Genomic DNA, 24,055 nt, shown 5'->3' with positions numbered 1-24,055 from the left:
CACTCACCCCAGAACTTTAAGTTAGAACAGGAAAAGCAAACTTTGTTCCCAGAGATGTCAGGGCTGTTTTCAGTATTAATTTTAGTCTTCTAAAATATTTTTTACTGAGTTTTGTTCACATTTGTTCATACTCTATTGTTGATCATTCATTAATTCATAAATATTTATACACTCACTCCTGCTCAAGTTCCTTTACATCACATTCCTGTCCCAGACTGATATTTTCTTGGTGCTGCAACTTTCCTGCTTTAAATGCAGCTTTTCCACATCTATCAATACCAAATGACATTCTTATATCATCTGAGAAAGTTTTGACCCCTTCCATTTGTGCTTTTAGCTCTTTATGTAGTGAGATATATAGTTTTAAATCATCCACAAAAAGAAGATGAGAAGTTTTTTATACTTTGTTGCTGTCTGGGAGCCAAATTTTGACCATGACCTAATCTTAAATAGAGAGCTTAATGGGTTAAGGGAAAGACAAAAGAGCAGCTGTGACAGAGTCACCATGGAATACCCCCTGGGATAATAATTTGTCCTTTATGGCTGCAAAGTGGTTTGACACTGTTTCATGGTCACTGTAATGTAATGTAATTGATCAATGTAGGATGTATCTAGCATTATATTTAGAACCATTGGCAAAGAAAGTAAGGAACTCAGAAATTCAAGGATATAACTGGTATGGTGGTCAAGAAAAGATGGCTTTAATTGCAGATCATATTATTTTGTACATGACAAAACCAGAAAAATACATTACAGTGTTGTGGAACAGTTTGAGACAGTTTTAGATCTTTTCAGGATACAAAATTAATGACGATAACAAAGGCAATAACGGTAAATGATATACCCACACATGAACTGGTTCAGGAATACCTACATTTATGTGGGCATGATAAAATGAAATATTCAGGAATATGGATTAAAAATGATTCTAGTGTGGCAGCTAAGGATATGTGGGAAGAAGAGATTAAACAAAAGATAATACAAAACTGAGAAAATGGAAGCTTTGTTATATGGATATGGATAGTAAGATAAAAGCAGTTAAAATGTTTTTAGTTCCTTTAGTCTTATGCGCAGGTCAGGCATATTTTTATCAACCTGAGGAGAAGTTGTAAGTAGCAATTAATAAACAGCTGAAGGACTTTATCTGGGAGTGGAATATGGCAAGAGTCAAGTGGAATACGCTGATTCTTCCAGAACAGAGTGGATTGGGATTACCCAATTTGAAGGGGTATTTCAGAGCTACACAGTTAAAACTCCTATACACAGCACAAGCAGAAAACTATAATTCAAAGTGGAAAATGATGATGATGAAACGCAAGAGAAGCTCAAGAAACAGGGAGAGACTGGGATTTTTGGATGCAGGCCTTTAAGGAGAATAACAATAATCATGCAGAATATTACATCCATAAAGTAGCAGAAAGTATGCTAAGAACTAAACCAACACGGGAATGGATTAAGGAGAATCTGCCAATAGGAATGGCTGCAGTTAGGGATACAGACAATAGACAATTGGGGGCCAGAATTTATTTGAGAAAACTGGCAAAGGGTCCAAGGTATTGGGAGCTAATAACTAAATGGGGAAAGATGCCAATAATTTATTTGGACTGCAGGTTGGAGAGTGCCTTCTCTATCAGGGATTGATATCAGAGTATAGGCATAGAGAAAGGAATGGGGGGGTCTTAAATGAAAGACCAGCACTAGTATACTTTTTAATATAATCTAGAACAGAAGCTGCCATTAAAAAAGTAATAATTAGTAGAGCATATAAAATATTGCATGATAACTATAAGAAGCCTGGCCTAACTCCACTGTAGGAATGTCTTGAAGATTCTACACTCTCACTTTTTTCCAGACCTAGCAAGAACTGCACTTTTTCAATAACACAACAATCAACTTACAAAGGGTCCAACACAGAAAACCCCAAATGATCTAACCCCTAAAGGATAATGGCCATAGTCCCCATTTCTCACTCCCTGTGGTGAGGGGGAATAAATGAGCCAACAACAGATATAGCCTCAATGTCTAGGCCCTCTAGGGTGTATTGAGTCCAAAAATAAAAACAACGTCTAGGGTGTATTGAGTCCAAAAATAAAAACAAAAACGAGCTGCCAATAGCAACATTTTTTTGTGGTACTAACATGGTGGATAACTTCATTTTCACGTTTATGGAGAAAAAAGAAAGTAGACAACAAAGAAACACTTTCATTGGCATATTCTGTAGGTGTGAGAAATTTAGAAACCTTTTGCTCCTGCTTGCAGGTACAGTGTTGTGATTAAAGATCAAGTGCAAACAGTAGAATGATAAGAAGTTTAAAGAGATCTGTTTCAGCCATTATGCACACATATCGTTACGAGTTTAGTTGCTGTCACAAAAATAGTGCAGAAATCCACGTATGAGAAGAAAATAAAAAAATAAATATTAAAATCTCATTGCTAATATTTCTGTTTTTCTTTTGGGGACCTAGCTGAAAGCATGATCTGTGCAAGTTGCTAATGAGTAAAGAAGTATAGAAGAAAACAGAAAGACTGCTTGCACATTTGCATTTGTTAATTTGTGTTAAACATAACTATTCACTGTATTTTTGCCCAGCATTCTTGTGCTATAAGGTTAAGAGGTATGGATTTAGCATAATATTTCAAAGAGTAGAATCCCATCCTTGAAGTGTCTACATAACATAGCAAAGAAATATTGACCTGGATGGAGTGTTAGCATAACTTTTTTGTCTGTCCTTTCTCTGTGGGGAAAGTTTAATAAACAGAGGTTCTTGTCTGCTAAAATCTGTCAGTAATAATACAAAAGAGACAGTAAGAGATGTTTACAATTTTTGAAAACATTTACATTCAAATGTAATGGCTATACTGATTTGAACTGTACTGTGTAACATTTTAAAAACTATATCAAAAATAAAGCTTATGACACATCTGTATTACAGCAGTGCACTAAAATAAACATTTCTGATACTGTTTAGTGTCTTCAATTTGTGAATATTAGAGATCAGTTTCTTGAGCATTATATGCAAAGTATCTGTTTATTTCAGCTGTTCCTAAACATAACCAATACAGATAAGCTGGGCACTGCTGGCTTGTAATATGCATCTTCATTTTTCTCAGTACTGATTGGTTAACATGAATACTTCCTGAATGCTTATAAATGTATTAACTGGCACATTTTTTGCACATACAAAACTGGAAACACCACGCTATTATCCATGTAGCACAGCACTTGCTGTCTAAAAGAATGTCCTCATTCTTGTCTTACAAATCACTCCAGTAATTAATAAAATGTTATGTCACACTCCCACCGTGAACAAAATAAAAAAAGGAAAACTATAACAGTTAAACACATTCTCTACATTTAATATCAAAAATGGATAATTAATACATTTATTTGGCTTTTGTTGAGTGAGTTAATCCCAAAAGACTAGCATCCTCTTTTCAAGGGAGCGTTAAAGTAGTATTTATAGCACAATGGGGAAATTTGACCAAGACACCAGACCACTACCCCTAGTCTTTTTGATAAGTGCCATGGATCTTTTACAATCACCTGAGCTACCCCCACCTCAAGCAGATGGGTTTAAAGCCTCATTTGAAGGATAGCTCAGTCAGTTGTGCAGCATCCCCTAATGCTGCACTGCAGTATTAGCAATATGAAAATTAATACAGTCACCTGGACTGCGAATAGAAGCTACAGCTTTCGAATCATCCATCACCAATGGCAAGTGTGCTAGCTGTTGAGCCACTGATATTACTATACTAGCCTTTTACATCAGAAGGCTGCGGGTGTTATCCCCCACACCAGCCAACCTGAATTCATATTTGAATACAGTCAATGTAGTACAGTACAAAGAAGTGCTGCATATCAAAGGAATTGTCTTTGGGATGAGATATTAAACAGTGGTCATAGTAACCTAAGTCACTGTCAGTTCGAGTGTATGTTAATAATCCCCTGGCGACTATCAGAAGAGTAAGTACTTTCTCCCAGTGCCTTGGCTGATTTTCCAAACGTAAATATAATTAGCACCTCAGGTGTTGCCTGAATTCTGGCCATAGGCTCAGTCAATAAGATCTAACCAGTCAACAATTGCAAATTAAATAAGTGAATAATCTGATAGACACTTCTCTCATATTCACATGTAGTTCTGCTAAGAGTTTAAAAAAGTGCCAACATAGCAATAAAAATGGATGCGAAAGCAGTTGCAACATTTCTTCACTAATGACTGCCCAACGGGACAACTGACTCATTATATGAGAGCTATACATGATGCTATTTATAGTTCTACAGTTATAAAGTGTTGCAAGAGCTCCAGTGTTTGTGCATAATCACATGTATATATTTGTATGTGTGAGCAACTCAGACAAAGAGAAGCAGTCGAATCACATGGTCTATTTTTTCTCTTTTTACTGAAATTACTTGCTTCCTCTTTTCCTTATACCATCATTCATTTTTATTAATGTATAGTTTGTGTTCCCTGGCCCCTATCAGAAGAGTAAGTACTTTCCCCTGGTGGTATACACCAATAAAGAAGAAAATATCAACCAAAGGAAACTCCACCAAACAGGATCTTTAATTGAAAGATTAACTGCTTTCATTATTTAAAACAGTGAAACAGAAGTTCATCAAAAACTAGTATAACTTACAAGAGCCACTTCCATAAACATTTAACTGTTATGTGATGTATAATCTCCAATCAAAAATTATTGATTTGCTGATTTAAATAAACCATACATATTTAATTTCCCTTGTAACATTATAACATCAAAAATAAAAACAAACAAAAAAAATTAAGATCATAATTTCACTACACAGAGTTTTAAAAAACTACTAATTAACACATGATCATTGATTCCCAGGGGTTGTAACAATTTTTCACTTTTTTAAAGAATGAAAGAGCTTAAATGTCCAATTAAAGTTCTTATTTGGTAGATTTGGTTGATGCTTTTGTCTTGTGAGTTGTTTGAATGTCTACAGTGAGTATTTTTTTGGTTTGATACATAGATAAAGTCCTGGCTACAATCCAGATGATCGGAGTTTAAATAATGGATCAAAACCTGAAAGACATGGGTTGGGAGAGTGAGTTGCTTATCTGTCCTGGGTGTGGAAATGGTTGTCTAGTTGGCTGCTTCACCACATGCAAGTGAAGAATAGGAGGACAAAAATCTGCATCCATTAACCACAGGCATGAGCTTAGCTTACCAAGCTAGTGATAGTAGCCCTCATTCACACATCGTTGTGTGAAGCTGCATGTAGGAGGAGAGCACAGTAAGCCTCCATGGTGTTGCAGGTGCTCACATCAGACAGCAGGGGGTAGAATCAGGGCCTAAAAAATAAAAAAAACACACACACTTGTTGTACACACTGTCATGTGAACGAGGGTATAAGCAACCTCCTTGACAATCTGAATGACAGTCCCTCTGGCCATCTTTCATCTCCATGCTGCGTACTCCATGTGGTGAAGGAATGGATGGACTCAAGATCCGTAGGAAGGGGGACTGATGGTCTTCAGGCACGGAATCAATAGGCACATAAAAATATCTTTGGTTGGGCGTCCATTTTATAAGCAGAATTTGATACTTTGAGGAGAGGTATATAACCTTGATAAGGGCACACTACCAGCTGATAAAGGCACTCAATACCAGCACCTTTTGTCTTATTACACTCCAGGAGCACACTCTCATCAAACAATATACTCCACCAAGCTGTGTGTCATTCCTTACATATGGGAATAGTCAAGTAACAATGAATGAATTGCCCTACCTTACAGAGATACTAAGGAGTTTCAAAATACCTCCAAAAGAATTATGGGTCAGTTCAAAGTAAGGAGATATTGTAAATTTAGTATCTCTCTCTCTGATACTGCTTTTTAAGACATCATTTGAATAAAGGCACAAGAGCTTGTTTTCATGTCAGTGGGTCTATATCCCCAGTGTCTTCTACTTAAGACAAACAATTACAAGAGCATACTCTCTCCTGAAAAAAAAAGACATCAGTCTGTAGGCTTTGGACTTTTAAAAATATTAAGCAGGAGAGTAAAGGAAAACAAATTATCTTTTTTCCAAGTACAGTAGAGAGTCGATTATCTGAAATGTCAATTATCAGAACCCGCATTCCAAAGTTTTTGGGTAGGAAAAATCATAAAGTCTGAATATGTAAACATTATACATATTTGCTTGAGCTTGTAGCCAGCTTGTATGTGAAAAATATTCTTTATTGTCCACTGGAATGACTGAATGGTTGAAAAGTGTATTCCTGCATGCAGGAAAAAACAAGATTTTAGAAGTTTTTTTATCTGCTTCGATTATATGTTTGATTATCCGAACTACTATAGGTCCCAATTAGTTCAGATAATTGACTCTCTACTGTAATTATTTTCAGGGAAAAAAAACATGAGAAGAAAATGCTTACTAAAATGGGAACTGAAAATTGTGTTTTGATGAATCAGCCTGGAAAATTAGAAAAGGAATGAATGATATAACAAGGGACAATATGGATTACATGGGTGTGAAAAAAACGTATACCACAAAGAGGTGGTCAGATGATTATGGGTAGGAATATTAGGGATTGTGCTACTGTGAAAATTTTAAAACAAAAAAATAATCAACTAAAATAAGGTGCTACAAAAATAATACAATGATAGTAACTAACCTGTTATGATTTCCATGTGTGCTGACAGCACCGGTCAGAAGTAACAAATAAATCAAATGGCAGTATTCTGTTTCCATCTGTGCCCACAGCTCTGATTTCCAACTATTTCGCTTGAAGAGCTAGGCTGATATTTTATCTAGTTGTTAACTGGATATGGCAGGCAAGACACAAATACTTCTTCTGGTTAGCTGACTCATTAAAGTTAGACAGTGTACAAATGGGGGTTACAAGTATCAAACCCAGGTTTGAAGGCTACAGTTACTTTGCAACTTCCTGCCTTATCCTAGTATGCTATACTGGCATTCTATAAAACTACCTATGGACACACTGAAGAACTGTGAGACCCACGTAGGTCATTATCATCCTGCCCAAGACAGTAAAGACAGATAAATGCACACACTAAATGAAATGCATATCATGTAATGGCAGAGTTCTTGCATTTCACTGTTCCACTGTTGGTGTAGAACATCAATCAATCAAGGACAAATCTCAACAGAATGAGGGACAATCAGTGACACTTGTAAAATATCAGTACTTTTAATTTGTTACATTGACAGATTAAGAGAATGTGAATCAGTATACATTTTCTGAAACAAAAGTCTAGAACTAATTATTGTCATTATTTATTAACTGCAGCTCACCAAATTTTCTCTAAAAGTTATCAGTTCTAGGAGGTATTAAGTGGGACAGAGCTAAAATAGGAGTCAAAACCAGGGAGAGTTGAGAGGTATGGTGTGGAAGTACCTGTATTTGGTAACTGACTGTCACAAAAGTTTATGTTTGTCTGTCTGCCCATTTATTTCTCTCTGCCAGATGAATGATGTTGGTGTATCTGTTTCAAAGTGCAACTTCCTTCAGCAAGTACAAGATGATCAAGCATAAATGTAATTGATATCCAAAGTTCATCCATGCTAAATTAGTGACTGTTACTTATTCTGCAGCTTACTATTAACTAACTTTGTACCCATAATGCACTGTGTTATTTTCATGGGTAGCTGTGAACAAAGAATGACAGCTCATTATCGTCTGTCAGATTCTTGATCTCTATGTAAAGGTGTCATCTGAAATTGTTTCATTATATTTTCACTTGCTGTAGTAACTTCTTTCTCATTCTCTCTTTCTGTCTGCAGTGCCACAGTAGAATGAAATCCATGAATAACAAGCAAAGACAGTAAGTATAAAAGTACAGTGCAACTGAAAATAAATGGTGAGGGATTCTTTATTTTCCTTTAGCCTTGTTTACTGCAGAAATACATCCTCTTAATTAGTAGTACATTGGAATGATAGTTAAATTTTACCTAGAAGCTCAACACCTTCTTTAGAGTGTCTTTGAAACAATATAAGGCAAAATTCAATTGAAGTTTTTTTATATATATGTATATATATATATATATATATATATATGTATATGTATATATATATATATATATATATATATATATATATATATATATATATATATATATATATATTTGCCAGACATAAAAATGTCCTTTACAAAACAGAAGAGTCAACAGCAAAGATTTATTAAGATATGTATTGACTGAGAACAGAGATCAAATTTAAAGAAATAATGAAGTTATCATTTGTTAAACATTTATTCTTAACTGTTTTGAATTGCTCCTGGTAAATGCATTCTTTTTTCTCCATCTAAAAGAATTGTTGTGCTTTGCCATTAAGAAAGCTACATTGCAGATCTCAACAATATATGGAACAACAATGGTACTAATTCAGCTTGGACGGATTCCTTTCACATTCTTTGGGTCTGTGACAGCTCTTTAAAACAACACATTTGCAGCCCAGTTAATTGACAATGACCCTCAAAAGCAAGTTTAAGGCAAAAATTCACCTACACCCCCACCAACCATTATGCAAGCAATAATGCCCAATAGGGTGGGTGTTATCAAGGAATTAACACCCACCCACCCAGGTGTGTTGTGAGGCATGATGCTGCAGGTGGATGGCTTTACTAACTCTGGAAGGACATTATTTCCCTGATAATATTCATACTTGATGGCATTATGCTTAGAGAATGGGTTGTATCTTAAATTGTTTTGTATCTTTTTATTACTATATACACCTTTTTATATTTTTGATGTAAAATAATTCTTCCACCTAGTGTTTCAGATTTGCTATAGTATGTGTAATTGTTCTTGGTGGAAGCATTTTACATCCAAAAATGAAAGTTATATACTGGTCATAAATCTAAATCCATGTTGTCTTCTTCTATCCTTCTCAACCGTTAGGTATTCAGAGCCAGCAACTTTTAAATCTTCAGGCACTGATACTCTGCCTTCTCTCCCATAATGCTTTGCCCACCTAAAGGTCCTCAGATCAAGTTTGCCCTACTTAAAAATCCAAGTTATCAGAAAGGAAAAAACATTATATCCTAATACAATGACAAAGAGAAGGGAATACCACATAAGAAACCAAAATGGATCTGAGACCAGGCACAGGCTGGTCCTCTAGATCCACCTATATTCCTGACATAGGTCACAATAAGGAAGACGGATGGAGGGAGGGATGGTTGAGATGGATGGAGGAAGACAAAATGGATCTAGAGTTATGATAAGTGTACCACTTTCGTATCTGATGTTGTCTTTTAAATCAGCCTCAGTTTTTGGGACAGAGTCCCAGCCACTCATCTCTATGGGCCCAGGAAAGAGTATTACATAGTATGGTGGAACTGAAGGCTGATCTGGAATAAGACTGGATATCCAGCTTTTAGTGAATAATAAATGTGTGAGTACAGGCCCTGTGCCTGATGCACAAATGTCATGCCTATAAAAAGTTTGTACAATTAGCTATTGCTCTTGTAGAATGGCCCTTAGGTCTAAACGGCAAGGAAACACCTCTAAAAGAAAATACAAAAGATATGCAATCAGAGAGCCATCTGGACAAAGTAATTTTTGAAACTGGTTAACCTAATTTTGCTTTAGAGAAGAACAAACTGATTAGATTTCCTAGACTGTTTTGTTCTGTCTACGTAAAATCTTAGTTGACAATGAACATCAAGGCAGTGAAGCATATATTCTCCTTTGTTAACAAATCTTGAAAAGAAAAAGGTTAACTAAATGACTGAATTAGAGAGGACTCAGAGGTCACTTTTGGAAGAAAGAATGGATTAGTTCTCCAAGAAACTATGTCCTTATGAAAATAAAGTAAGGAGGACAGCAAAACAAAGCCTGTAACTCAGAAGCTCTTCTGGCTGAGGTAATCACTATGATAAACAGAGCCTTCCAAGATAACAATTTTAGATTCACTGTAGCTGCCAGTTCAAAAGGGGGGCTTATCATGGACTGGAGAAGGAAGGGGAGATCCCAAGGGGGGATGGATCTCTTATGGGATGTCTAAGCAGAAAGGTTCCTTTTAGAGAAGCTTTAGTTAACTACAAGAATGCAATGGTGGTGTTATTCTGGCCCACATGAAAACTGGAAATAGTTGCCAATTCAACTTTAGTGGTAGGATAACGGAGCCAGAATTGGAAGAGCTCAGTCAGAAAATCCAAAATGGCCCATATTGGGGCATAAAATAGATCTATACCCTTGGAAGAAGCCCAAATAGAAAAATATTGCCATTTGCTACCATGGGCTTTCCCTGTAGATGGCCTTTGAGAGGAAGATAAAGTGTGAAGAACTCATTTAGACAGCTCAGAATCTCTGGCTATCACTGTAACTGGTGCAACCAGGTGGTCAACATGAGGGATTCTAGATTCAGGTAAGGCTGATCTGAGGGATGAGAGATTAGATCTGGAAGTGTGTCCAGGACCCAGGGTGGATGAAGTAGATGAGACCACAGGAAGGGAAACCAAACTTGTCTGGGCTAGAAGGTGCTATGCAAATTACTAGCCCACTGCAATGGTTTGATTCCTGATGGAATTTGATTATCAAGGGCATTAGAGAATAAGCATATCGGAGACCGAGGGACCAAACATGAAGAAGAGTATCTCTCGGTGACTGTCCTCCTGGGGAATCAGAGCATACCGGAGACTGAGGGACCAAACATGAAGAAGAGTATCTCTCGGTGACTGTCCCCCTGAGGAATCAGAGCATACCAGAGACCGAGGGACCAAACATGAAGAAGAGTATCTCTTGGTGACTGTCCCCCTGGGGAATCAGAGCATACCAGAGACTGAGGGACCAAACATGAAGAAGAGTATCTCTCGGTGACTGTCCCCCTGGGGAATCAGAGCATACAGGAGACTGAGGGACCAAACATGAAGAAGAGTATCTCTCGGTGAGTGTCCCCCTGGGGAATCAGAGCATACCAGAGACCGAGGGACCAAACATGAGGAAAAGTATCTTTTGTTGACTGTCCCCCTGGGGAATCAGAGCATACTGGAGACCAAGGGACCAAACATGAAGAAGAGTATCTCTCGGTGACTGTCCCCCTGGGGAATCAGAGGGAAGAAGGTGTTGCATTTGGTAATGAAAGGGGTTACAAAAAGATAGCAGCATGGTTGCCTGCAGTGGCAGAAGATTTGGTGTGTCAATACTGGACTGAGAGACCACTTGTGAGGCATTAGTATGCTCCTGCTCTAACTGCCTATTTGGATGTTGGATTTCCCTTGGATGTACATTGCTGTCAAAAATCACTGCTATGACTTTGCCCAAAGCCACACCCTCATGGCCTCTCAATGGACTAGGTAAGAATGGGTATCCCCCTGTTTGTTAAAGTACCACACTACATTAGTAACACACCCTTGGGGAGATTGCTTTGAAATCCTTGTCTCCCAAGATATTTATGTGTAAGTGACTGATACCATGTATGTTGGAATGTCCTTCCCTTATAATGCACCACCACCCACCCTAGGAGAGAAGTACCTAGAGGGTGGTGGTGAGCCAGAATGGTACTGCTAGAAAAAACATAATGGCTGGCTCCCATCCTGAACAGCAGGAACCTTCTGGAGCCCCTCTTTATCTTTATAAGGTAGTAGGCATCCTTGAAGTCCACTGATCACATCCAATTGTCCTTCCTCAGAAGAGGCAAGATGGACTGAACTCTTACTATTTGGAATTTGGTCTGTTTGACAAAAAGGTTTAGCTTGCTTAGGTGCAAGATGGGCCAGAGGTCCTCTGTTCTTTTTGACACCAAAAAGAACCTCAAAAATAAACCACATATCCTATTTTCTCTAGTGGAGACCTTTTGGATTAATTGTCTGTTAGCAGATTTTGGATTTCTAACACTGCTTCTTTTTTCTGAGTGGGTGGAACTTCTGGGAGATGTCTTTGATTTAATCTTGGAAATATGTGGAAAGGGATTGAGTAACTTCTGGAAATGACTCAACACCCATTCATCTGCTGTGATGGCCTCCCAAGCTTATAAGTGTAGAGTCAAGTGCCTCAAACTGACTCCAAAGTATAGCAGTTGAGCAATTTTTCAGGAGCACTGGAAAGGACTCCCTGAATAAGTACCTCTGACAAACTGGAACTGCAGATACCCCTGCCCCTTGGACAGCATCCATTAAAATTTCCTCCCCTGCCTTAAGGGGTATTATCACAAGAAGCATCCTGTGAAAAAAGACTAATTTCTAGAAAAACATCTTCCTCCTCCCCATTCCTTTGAGTCCTAATATGGTTTTTTGAAGTGTAAAAAAATGCACCCCCCCCCATTGGCAGACAGTGTTTTTCCTGCATGTTCACTCCTTGTCAAAGTGTCTTTCACTTTGGAACTAGATAATGTGGTACCATCAAAAGGGAGCATTTAAGAAGGGTGCCTTAAAACAGTCTGTGAAATTCCAAAGGTGTATCCAGGCATGCTGTACCATCCTTTGCAATGGATATAAGGCACAGGGAGACATTGGATATAGACTGCATGGTAGACAGCCGAGTCACTAGAGCTTTGCAAAAGTCTGATGAAGGAGTGGCCATCTGCTTAGAGGCTTCAGAAATCAAATCTTTTTGAAGCTTTGTTAAGTGTACAACTAATTCAGTGCAAGAAGAGCAAAGGTGACTAAGGCATAGGTATGCCTGCCAAAACAGTCCAATGCCCTAGACTCCCTGTTTGGACCAAACTGCTTTCCTCTGAAATCTCCTTTTTAGTGACCAAGGCAGTGATAATCCCATCCAGAGGATGGCCCTTTCTCCAAAAAGATCTGTCCTTTAGGGGTTACTAAGACTTGATCTGGTTTACATGGTATCAGTTCCACCATATTTAGTTATTTCCAAGCTCTCCTGTATACCAGTTATGTTCAAGAATTGATGGCACAGGCTGTCCTGAGACCAACTCATGAGAAACCAAGGCTGTAAGGGAAACAATAGATGGATCAGACAATAAAACAGAAGAACACTTCTCTGACTGAGATAAAATCCTCTTTATGCAATTCAATGTGGGTGCCGAATGCAAGAGACGTCCCTGAGCCAGCCGTCAGTCTGGTTGAATTAGAAGTTGAAACTGGAACCAAGCTATCTAAGGCAGAGACATCAAAGGACAGAGATGGTTCTGAAAATCTCTGGGATGAATCTGAAATTTGTCCCTCTGTCCTAGTGCCACAGCTTTAGGAGGCATTTGTAACCAAAGATACTGGAGTCAAGTACATCAAGAAATGAATCAGCACTGGCAGGGTCCGAGTTGTTGGCACCTACTCATGGGTAGGTGAGACAATCTTTGGACCTAAGGACACCAGGAAATGAGCTGGTGAAGGAACAGAAACCATTTGAGCCAAAGGAATGGAACACTCAATCCCTGAGAATGGGGGAAGAGTTAATTCCTAAATCAACTTGAGCCCTCAGAAAGGTTGTCCTGAGTTGCTATCCATGTCCTTAACACTTCTGAAAGATCTAACAGACTGTGATGAAAGCAAAGAAGCCAGTTTGCTGGACTTCATATGTTGAAGAGGAACCTCCTAGATCTGAAAAAGAGACGTTCAGATCCAAACTGGACATGCCTCTGTGGAAAATTCCAGTTTGGGTGTAATAGCTGTAAAACGGGAATGAACCTAACCTGAAGCCAGAGTTGATGAGAGAAAAGCGTTTGGTATGTCAAGTCCAAAAATGGGACTGAATCCAAGTCCAGTGCCAATACTTTGGGAGAACAAAGCCAAAGAGGTTCTGGTTCCAAGCTGTTTTGTCATGGCTGAAGTCAACCTTAAGGTCTCTAGTTCCAGTTTCTCCCTGTAAAGATAAAACAGAAAAGTTTCTGTTTGTCTTTCTCCTCATGTTTACCTTTCTCAGTCTTACTGTTCACTCTTTCTTTCCATTTTCCTTTCTCTTCAGCTTTGGAAGGAGAAGGTAATGCAAAGGTTGAAACTTAAAACAGCAGCTGGAGGTAAGCCTTTTCAAACCAATATGTCCCAGCAACCAGCAAGCCCCCCCCCAAGACCCAAAGGCCAAACAGGCCTTACAATCCATAGAGAGGTGCTCAGGCTCAAGGCAATAGATTCACTGGTCATGTGTGTCCTTGGGGGGTGATTTATACTCCACGCCCTATGAATTTACGAAAACCTAAGGTCTTAGAATCCATAGGCAGGAAATGGAGTCACGCAAGCACCATGAAGAAAGCACCTGTTTTATCAAACACTAATAAAAAGACAGAACTGTCAATGACTGAAACAGAACTCCAAGAATTAATTTATTTTTGTATGAGGAAGAATAAGGTAGGAAGAAACTGTGAAGTGTAAAGAAATTTTGAAAGTCAAAATTAACAGAATTTAACTAGACACTCACTAATGATACTAAGTAGACTAAAGAAATTAAAAATAAAAATAAAAAAATATACTATGGAGAGGAGGTAATATACAGAAAATTCTCAAAAAGAACCATCAAAGATGCACTTACTTCCTGAATATACAGTTCCTCATAGAGCAAGTCTGTCACAGGAAGAAGCAAACAAGATCTGAGTAGCTTTAGATAAGCAGGGCATTATGAGTGAGAAGGCCGAGCCTCAGACCTTGAAGATACGAAGATTTCCAGCTGTCTGATCCTATCAGATCCAAATACCCAAAGGGTGAGGTGGACAGAAATTACAACATTGGATTATAAATTATATAGACAGACACACACACACACACACACACATATATGCAGACACATTCAGAAGCGCAGACAAACAGACTCAAACAATATACAAAAAATACACAAACATGAAGCACATATCTGCTCAGCAGTTACAGGCACTTTATAGACTAAAAACACCACAAATGTCTCATTGTGATCAAAAGAATGAAAAAAAAACAAAGCAAACAATGCAAGGCAACACACTTTGCTTATTAACTGTACCTGATTTTGCAGAACGTCCCTGATTTTGTCACATAGTTTTGTTGTATTCCTCGTATGATATTTGATTTACGATGGCTAACAAGTAAACACTAATTTGCTTGCAAAACAATAATTTTTAGTGATTGTATGCATATGGGTGTCTGCAACACAGAAACAAATTTGTGATTTCCTCTGTCACTGCTATACTGGGCCAGAAACCAAGAGTGCAGTGGTTAGCTGAGAAAATAATACTTAACAAGGCTTTTACTTTCTCTTTTTTCCACTGCAAAGGTTAGCTAACAGTACTGAAAACTTGTCATACTGCAGTTGAAGGAATGCCTGTCCTGTTCTGCATGACCAGGTTAGCACATTCACTCCTGCCCATCACATTTCAGATTGTTTCCAATACTCTTTTGCTCAGCTAAATTGAGAAAAGCAGACATGACAGTTAAATTGCATTTGACATACTGTTGTCTAGAGAAGTAATTAAACTATTCAGACTAGGTAATGTAAACTAGATTTCAGCCAAAGTGTCATAGCATAAAAATTAGTTCATGTCATTAATCTAACAAAAGTGAACAATTCATCTCCATTTACAAATAGCGTTTGTTTTCTCTGAGCAACACTTTATTAAGTAAAAATTCAGAACAGGATTTAGCTGATATGAAATCACCATCTCATCATGCCTGTTCACACCATCTTGCTACTCTCCTTGGGATGCCAGTGGGGTCTAGGACATCTGCTTGACAACAAAAGCATCAATAACAGCATAACCAAGTCCAAACATCCAATTATAAAAATGCCAAAAGGCATTTTGTTAAAAGGCAGTCTTACTGAAAATGTATAATACAAAACAATATACAGAAGTATCCAGAGTTTCTTGTAAGAAACAAAGTCCTCCAAAACGACATAACTTACGCAACAAACAACAGACCTCACAACCCTAACTCAAACCTAAACCAAAGCCTTAACCTTTTACTTAACCCCAACTCTAAACGTAACCAAAACCTCAAACACGTACTCAAGTCAAAACTAAAATCAGACTTGTGTAAATGTTATAGTAACCATTGCAGATTAAGTAGCATTTCATTAAAAGTTGACCAAATGGACTTCATTCAAATGCATCACACACCCAAAGCAAATATGGCCAAACCTAGTTGACCAAAGTACCTGTCTACAGTAGACTGATCATATGAATTGAGATGGGAATGGACTATAACTCAAACGTACTACATACCCAGAACTTCAACACTTGTTAAACTAGAGAGCATGGTTGGGGCTTACATTGCTAGAGAACATTGCATATAAATATGTGAGATACAAGTCCTTTTAGCAATTTATCACAAAGGTAGTATGGGTTTGTAAAAAAAAATAAAAAATACTGGGAAAACTATAGGAAGAAAAAAAAAACAGACATACATGTTTAATCACACCTAACAAATGCATTTTCTATTGGAAACTGCAAATATACATTAATATTTCAAAACACAGAAGCTCTAACCTTTATTAGGACAAGATTTCTGTTTTTCCACTTGTAATAACAGCTTCTGTATAACTGCCCCAGCCACTAGAACTAACTCCCATATGACACCAGTAATGTGAAATCTTATGCTATATTTAGGTCAAACCTACTGGCCCATATCATAGATGCCTTTGAATGACAATGATTTAAGGGAAATGGTTAATAACCTAAATGTTTAAAGTATAACCTGAAAGTTTTTATTCTGTCATCTACAAAAAAGCTATTTATTATTCATGACCTTTAAGTAGTTTTTAGAAATGCATTGATTATAACTTTTCAAGCATACTATGAATAGTGTATATTAAATGACTCTAGCCTAAATTTGCTTTCACTTAGAATATCATTTTAATTTTGTCAACATTTATTCCATATTTATATAATGCTAAACCTGAATTTAATGTTGTTCTGTGTTTAGATTTCTATAGGTTTCTACATTAATTTGAAAATGATTATCAGTATCACACTATGTATTATACTGTGCCTTGTGGCCCAGATTATAGCTCAAAGGAGTCCCTACACTAACTTTTCTACCCAATTAACAAAGAAACAGATTTAACATTTTGTGCAATGTTGTCTGCCACATCACTGTAAGTGGTCAATATAATTTTATAAGCTGTTCTACTTCAAAATGGCATAGTAGCAACTGTTTTGATGATATTTTGTTTTTGAGCAAAGCTCCTTCCAGCAGTGTACTCTGACTCTCTTTATGATGTAATTTTGCCTTTCCTTTTTTCACTACCATCTATGTAACATCCCCAGTAATACAGGACTGCACTCTCAGTTAAATTTTTTTTAGTAGTTCTTAAAACAACTGGAAGTAGATCACTGAAGCAATCCACTTTGATGTTCCACAGATACAGACTCCTAGAGCTGTTATCCATAGTAATGTCAGTTTTTCAGAGTCTACACAACTAGTATCTCTTACTCTCTTGCTCTGTCATGTCTCTGTGTCTCAGCTATAGGTGTGAATATCCTTTGTAATGCCTTAGCATGCTGCATGCTCTAACATGGTTGTCAGCTCATACTGACAGATGTTATTATTGACTCTCTCATGAACACATCAGTCCCCCATAAAACAAAGCTTAAAAAGAAAAAATATATATATAACGTGCAGAATATACCCCTTCTCCTTCAACAAAGGATCATAAAATTGTCAGGGAGCTGGAAACTAACAAATATCAAAGGGAACTATTACAATAAATCTAGTAACAATTCTCTCAAGGGGCATTCAAAGAAGACCCCAGTAGAAAGCACTACTGTGCATTCCAAGGCAATGCGAACAGGATATTGAACGACAATATAATTTTAACGCACAATAAATTATATAAATAACACTAACCACTTGCCGAGATATTAACACAAAATAATGATGGTATGATTATGACTTCTTTTACTATTCCAGCTGCAATTGTCCTTAGTATTCTAGGCTCAACATATACCATTGTTTTTAAATTGTTTAGGTGAATATTTCAGCTTGTGCAAGGAAGCATTACGGTTTATAGATATACCTTGTCACAAACATACAGTAAAGGCCACTGCTTTAGTATATTTAAATCTGGAGTCTCTTTTCCCACAGTGTCCCTTAACAAAAAGAGGCAGGCAAAGTCCCACATTCACATTCACAGAAAGTATTTTAAATTCACAAGGCAAACTGCAAATTACTTTTTGCATGTGTTATATTTAAACTGTTTTAGTTTCATCTTATAAAAGCATCCTGTAACAATATGACAACTAAATATCAAATATTAAAATAAATATAGGTAAACTTTCTTGTTCCCCAAAAATAGCACAAGTGGATAACAATTTTACAAAAATCCAGACAGTGGCTAACAGAACCCAGTCCACTCAGTATTATGGAGGTATTCATAAAGGTTACCATAAGGTAACCTCTTTGAATTCATAGATAGCCCTATCATAGTGTTTTTGCACAAAGACGTGTAACACCATAGTGGTCTGTTTCCGCAGTCATACTACACACCAATGAGGCAGTCTGGGGGAGAGGGATATGCTAATTAGCCATCTTCTCTCAATCCCTTAGAGCTGTCTGAGGGAAGGAATGTACATGTTAAGTGAGTCACAGAATCACTTGGCCATGTAAATTACACTACCACTCCTTCCACGTCATGGCAGTGAGCATGACCAAAATGCCATGTTCATCCATTGTGGCAAAGGTGCAGGGCCACCCCTAATATCCTGAGGAATTAGAGTTAGCCTGGCAGATTAGATTAAATGCATACAATTTTCCAGGCTTGGATGAAACCTGTTCCTTAAGTAGCATTTTACAATTAAAGAGCCTAAGGAGATGAGTGAGTGACATGTTAGGTTTAGTAATTATTTAACATTCATTATATGTTTTTATGTATACATAACCTGTGTTTATTAGTAATGTTTTTTACTTTCATTGCAAAGAATTTTCAAATGATTGTATGTTTAGGTCTTAGGAAAGTATTTCCGCATGTATACATATTCTTTATGGAAAAGTACTTGGTTGTTTGTGTGCCTTTAAGGAAGAAGTGAATGAAGTTTTGTTTTATTTTAATTGGTTAAATGATTACACCTCAATCTATTTATGTGACTTTTAAATTTCCATACTGTTTTCTGAAGAAGTTTGTACACAATGCAAATGAAAAGCGCTTCAAATAAATCGCAGTTTATCAAAGCTTTTTCAGCTTGCGTTACTTTGGCAAGCAGCTGTGACTGTCTTTTTATCTTGTTCAACTGTTCATTGCGCTTCCTAGTTTCTCTCTCTCTCTCTCTCTCTCTATATATATATATATATATATATACATACACACACATACACATGGAGGACCACAGACATTGAACAATGACTACAACATGTGGCATACCTCTCAATCTCGTAAACAACTTTTGCCCTAACATGCATTTACTGAAGGATATGAAGTGTGAAACTTGAATGTCTGGCATTAATGACTGACTGTAATCATCAGTGAATTATCTAGGCAGAGGAAAAGGAGACAGTCTGACAACAAGGCCAGGTATGGTGTATATGGTGTCTGCATGTGTGCATTTTACTGTGAGCATTTGTGTGTAGGAGATGACTGAGGGGGTGCCTTATTTTATACAGTGTAGCCGCCACAGTTAACTACCATGGGAAATGATGATCTGCACTTAATGGCAGTTAGCAAGCTGAGATTCATAGACATGCAATTTAGATGATAATGATGTCTTTCCTAAATGCAGCTAATGTATCTATGAATCGTAAAATAATAATTTGTATTAACAGGGCCTTTTTAGCTTAACATGATGCAGAAGCATTTTAATGAATCCTTCAGGTACATTGCTCACGACAGACCTGCTGTGTGAATCATTTTATAGGTATCTTAATGTAGCCAGGCATACTCTTTGCGCTCTGCTGAATACATTTTTTTGTTTTGCATCACTCAGAAACATTGTAGCTTTTTCAGGTTTTATGTCAACAACTGTACAAACTAAACTAAAAACAATGTCTTTAATAGTTTTAGAGAGAACAATTTTTTAAACACCTTTATTGTCCTATACGGACAGACTCAAAAAAAACTCCAGCTATTCTCTGTCGCATATTGCCTACTTAGAGGCCATGTCTGACACAACCTTGTTAGATATGCTACATCTAAAAAAATTCTAATCCCTCCACACCACACGCTCCAGAGACCTCAACCTTATTACTTCAATCAACAGAACATGCTGGAGGGACAGGTTCTTAACCCAGAAACTGCCCATGCTCTGAATAGACTTCCAATACACATCAAGCAGAGCACCTTACTAGCCCTCTCCAAGAGAAATCTTGACGAGTGGATGGGAAATAGAAAATTCACCCCAGAGATCACTTCAGTGGCTCTGCTCGATAGAGGCACTGGAAACTAATGTTGGGCGGCACAACGCCATGGCAATCCTATGGGCAAGGCTTGTAAAGGCTCTAGGGCCACTAGCCTAGTACACGCCTATGAAGTATCACAGAGGCAAATTTGCATTCATATAAAAGTAATCAAACTGTATTAACAAGTTCATGTTTACAAACTTTATACTCTACATATATTGCTATATATCATGTAACCTAAGCAACATTACATAAATCATTCAGCCCCGCCCCATTTTTTTAAACAAGAAACATTTCATTATACCATCACTTATGACAGCAATCATACATTTATATAAATGAAAACAAACCACACCAACACAATCCTAGTTGCATTTTATATCACAAACCATACTGACACACTCCCCTTTTACAAACATTATACACCACTTATAATCTACCCAAATCATTTTCAGTCAGACATTACATAACTTAAGTCCTGCCTTCTTTTGAACCTCATTCCTCCCCTGTAGGTATTATTTCCACAATTCCCATTTTTCCTATGTAGTTTGCTCCCCCTTTTCAAAAGATCTCGATTACAGTAGTTTTATTTTTGTTAGTATATTCACTACTTCTATTATAGTTGGTTTAGATTTTGATTTCCATTTTCTAGTAGCTGCTTTTTGGCAGCCACCATAATTAGACACAGTAAGGTCATACCATGTCTAGGCAGTTTTGATTCTATATCATAGCTCGGATAAATCATCTCCCTTATCATACCTATCTGCCCACCCAGCATCTCCAACAGTGCATACAGCAGGGAATCCTTAACAGCCGCTAACTCACCTCACTCCCAGAAAATATGTTCCTAATTATTTCTTTCTTCCCCCTCACACCTCCAACATTTGCTGTCTACCTGAGGAAAAATTCTCTGGAGTCTATTTGGGGTATAAAAATATCTATGTAAACATTTCCAAGCAAAAATCCTAAATCTTCTAGATTTTGTTACATATTTGGGAGTCATACATATACCCTCTTGTTGTTTCTTTTTGATTTGCATATATAATCCCTCTTCCCAATCCTTTCTAACTTCCTCAGATTGATTCTTATAGTTATCATGCAATATTTTATATGCTCTACTAATTATTCCTTTTTTTTTTTAATGCTAGCTTCTGTTCTAGATTCTACTAAAAACTCTACCCGTGCTGGTCTTTCATTTAGGACCCCCTATTTCTTTCTCTTTGCCTATACTCTGATATTAATCCTTGATAAGGAAGGCACTGTCTAACCTGCAGTCCAAATAAATTCTTGGCGTCTTCCCATTCTATCATCTTTCCCCCTCTAGTTATTTGCTCCCAATACCTTGGTTCCTTTGACAGTTTTCTCCAATAAATTCCAGCCACCTCTGTATACCTGATTGCAAGTTATCCCTACGGCAGAATCTCCTTTCTCCATTCCCGTGTTCGCTTAGCTCTTATGATATTTCTGCTACTTTATGAATATAACATTCTGCAGGATTATTGTTATTCTCCTTAAAGGCCTCCATCCAAAATGATGTGTATGTTTATTAACTGCTGGGAGGGCAACATTTTGAAAGATATGTCCATTTTTTTTAAAAGGCCAAGTGGGTTGGGGGTAATAAAAAGAGTTTGTGAATACAAAATGCAATTTTTTAGCTACACCCCTCTACATTTCCTATTACGGTGTGCACTACGGGGTATGTGAAAAAGTACCATCAAAAGTGATGTGAAATGTATTGGCTTATCTAAAACATCCTTTCTGTGGTGTTAACGTATGGCTCTATACTAGGTGTAGATGGCTATAAGTTAGTCTGAAACCTATTTCTTGTCATTTTCTGGAAAAATAATGCATAGAGCTTTCAAGAAAATATTAATTTTAAATGACTGATATGGTTATTAACATTTTTGAAGAACTCAAAAAAAAAAGTTGGTGCAGACAGTCACCTGTCCAAATTTTGTCGGTTTTCAATAAATCTGATAATTTTCTGCTTTTTGTATGTGAATCCTGCAGGTCTCCAAAATGGATTTCATCCCACATGGAATTTGTTTCATCTCACCAAGCAACAAAGGGCTGTGGAACAAAATATCAGCAACAAGAGGATGCTTTAGTTATATGTCTTAAATTGTATATTTTTATGTAGAACATTTTCCATTTTCTGTTATGCAGCTGGATTCTGGTCCCTGGAAATAACATAGTAACCACTGGATCAAGCACAGGGAACACATGGCTTTACCACAGCTGGAAATCAGAGTGATGTCTGGCCACAGTCCTCTCGGTGTTTCTGCCGCACTAATGTGGATAATGCTGCATTAAAATATCCCACAGATGAATATTTATTGTTTATGCTTCAATTTCTGTGCATGGACTAAAACATAAGAACAAACTTCATTCTGCATATAAGAATGACAATGATTTCTTTTTTGTACTTTATTCTTGTTGTATATTAAATTTTATTTATTTTTTAAGGATTGTTGACAACTGATGAAGTCTTCTGAAGTAGAACAATGTGGTCATGGGAAAGTGTTGGATTGTTCTAGCAATTAGAAGTTGTGAATATTGCACAGAAAGTTAATGTTGTGAAGTAGTAATATATTTCACCCTGCAGCCATGTATTTGTTTTATTCTGTCTCTGCGTCCATACTGTGTGAATGTAAGAAGTCACTTTTCCAGACTGAATTTATCCCTAAAAAGAAGCACTTCTGCAAAGTTGGTATAACCTCATTAAAAAATAAAGTGAAAGCAAACTCCTTCTGCCATCCGTCACCCTTGCACTGTGATTAAAATTTGCAAAGCGCAGAGTGAACAAATAAACAGACGAAAAGAATAAATCAAGCTATAGCAGACTGCAGACTTCCACTACTAAGCAATGCTGGTTTCAGAACTGACAGACGAGTAAATGGTTGCAAAATTATTGAGAAAGTATTCCAGAGAGTAATTCAAAGACGGTCAAGGATAAATTATTGCTTATGTATACCACTGTTTTTGCCAGCATTTGGATTTTTCTTTTATTAAACTACTGGAAGTACTAATAAATACTGGAATGTAATGTGAAAAAAATTATAAATTGACATTATATATAGTGACAGAGTGGCCTATATTTAGGTTGGTAATTATGTATTTAGGTAGGCACTGTATTGTTCCACTGAAGGTGTCCATGTGACACTTTCTACAAATGTGAAATGTAGCATCTCTAAATAAAGTGACACAATCATGCCAAATAAATATTTTGAGTGATCACTGAAATTTATCAGTGTCATATACTCTCTTGTGTTTTCTGGTGTTTACCACAGCCTTTAAAATGTTACTATTAAAATCATATATATCGTTTGTTATATCCCTGTACATCATTTTACAATTGTCTGTATTAAAGCCCCTTCATAAGTGAAGGCTGACATCATTGTGTTACAGTGACAGTAACTTAATTCTTGTATTTCATTAATGTAGGTGTAGTACACTAAGTTATTGGGTCATGATTCCAAGTGATTAAATTCAGAGTTCTGAATTAGTACAAACATCTGCAGAAGGTGTCCAGGTAGGAATGAAACAGTTTTATTTTTATTATCATTTTTTTTTTTATTTAATTGGGGGGAAAAAAGGAATGAAACAGTTTTACTGCCAGTGTGAGACAAATACAAACATGTCAATGATGACTCATTCAGCGCTTTTCCATAAGATGACCTGAATGAGATAGTGGGTCAAAAAGAAATTAGGGCATCCACGTTTAAATAAGTAGTCTATTATGTGTGCTGCATATACATGCTACTGGTTTTGTGCACCAAAACGCGAAAAGAGAGAAAGAATTGTACAGCAGTGAACACTGAAACATAAGTTAGTGCTTTGAATTCTTCAGTGTTATAGTCCCTGACTCTAGTTAC

At 37.0% G+C, this 24,055-nt stretch overlaps 1 protein-coding gene across 1 annotated transcript in view; it reads left to right on the top strand.

The window, feature by feature from the left end:
• MYBPC2 (myosin binding protein C2) overlaps positions 1-23,440 on the top strand; it is a 591,519-nt gene extending 568,079 nt beyond the window's left edge. Inside the window, exons 29-30 of the mRNA XM_044059467.1 lie at positions 7,774-7,814; positions 22,191-23,440. Of these exons, the coding sequence (XP_043915402.1) occupies positions 7,774-7,784 (11 nt within the window). The 3' untranslated portion in view covers positions 7,785-7,814; positions 22,191-23,440. The remainder of the gene's footprint in view (positions 1-7,773; positions 7,815-22,190) is intronic.
• Positions 23,441-24,055: the final 615 nt, after the last annotated feature.

The sequence above is a fragment of the Protopterus annectens genome, chromosome 17.part0 (genome assembly GCF_019279795.1).
Source record: "Protopterus annectens isolate FY-2018-M chromosome 17.part0, PAN1.0, whole genome shotgun sequence".
NCBI classification, from domain to species: domain Eukaryota; kingdom Metazoa; phylum Chordata; order Ceratodontiformes; family Protopteridae; genus Protopterus; species Protopterus annectens.
This window is presented reverse-complemented; position numbering and strand designations above follow the sequence as displayed.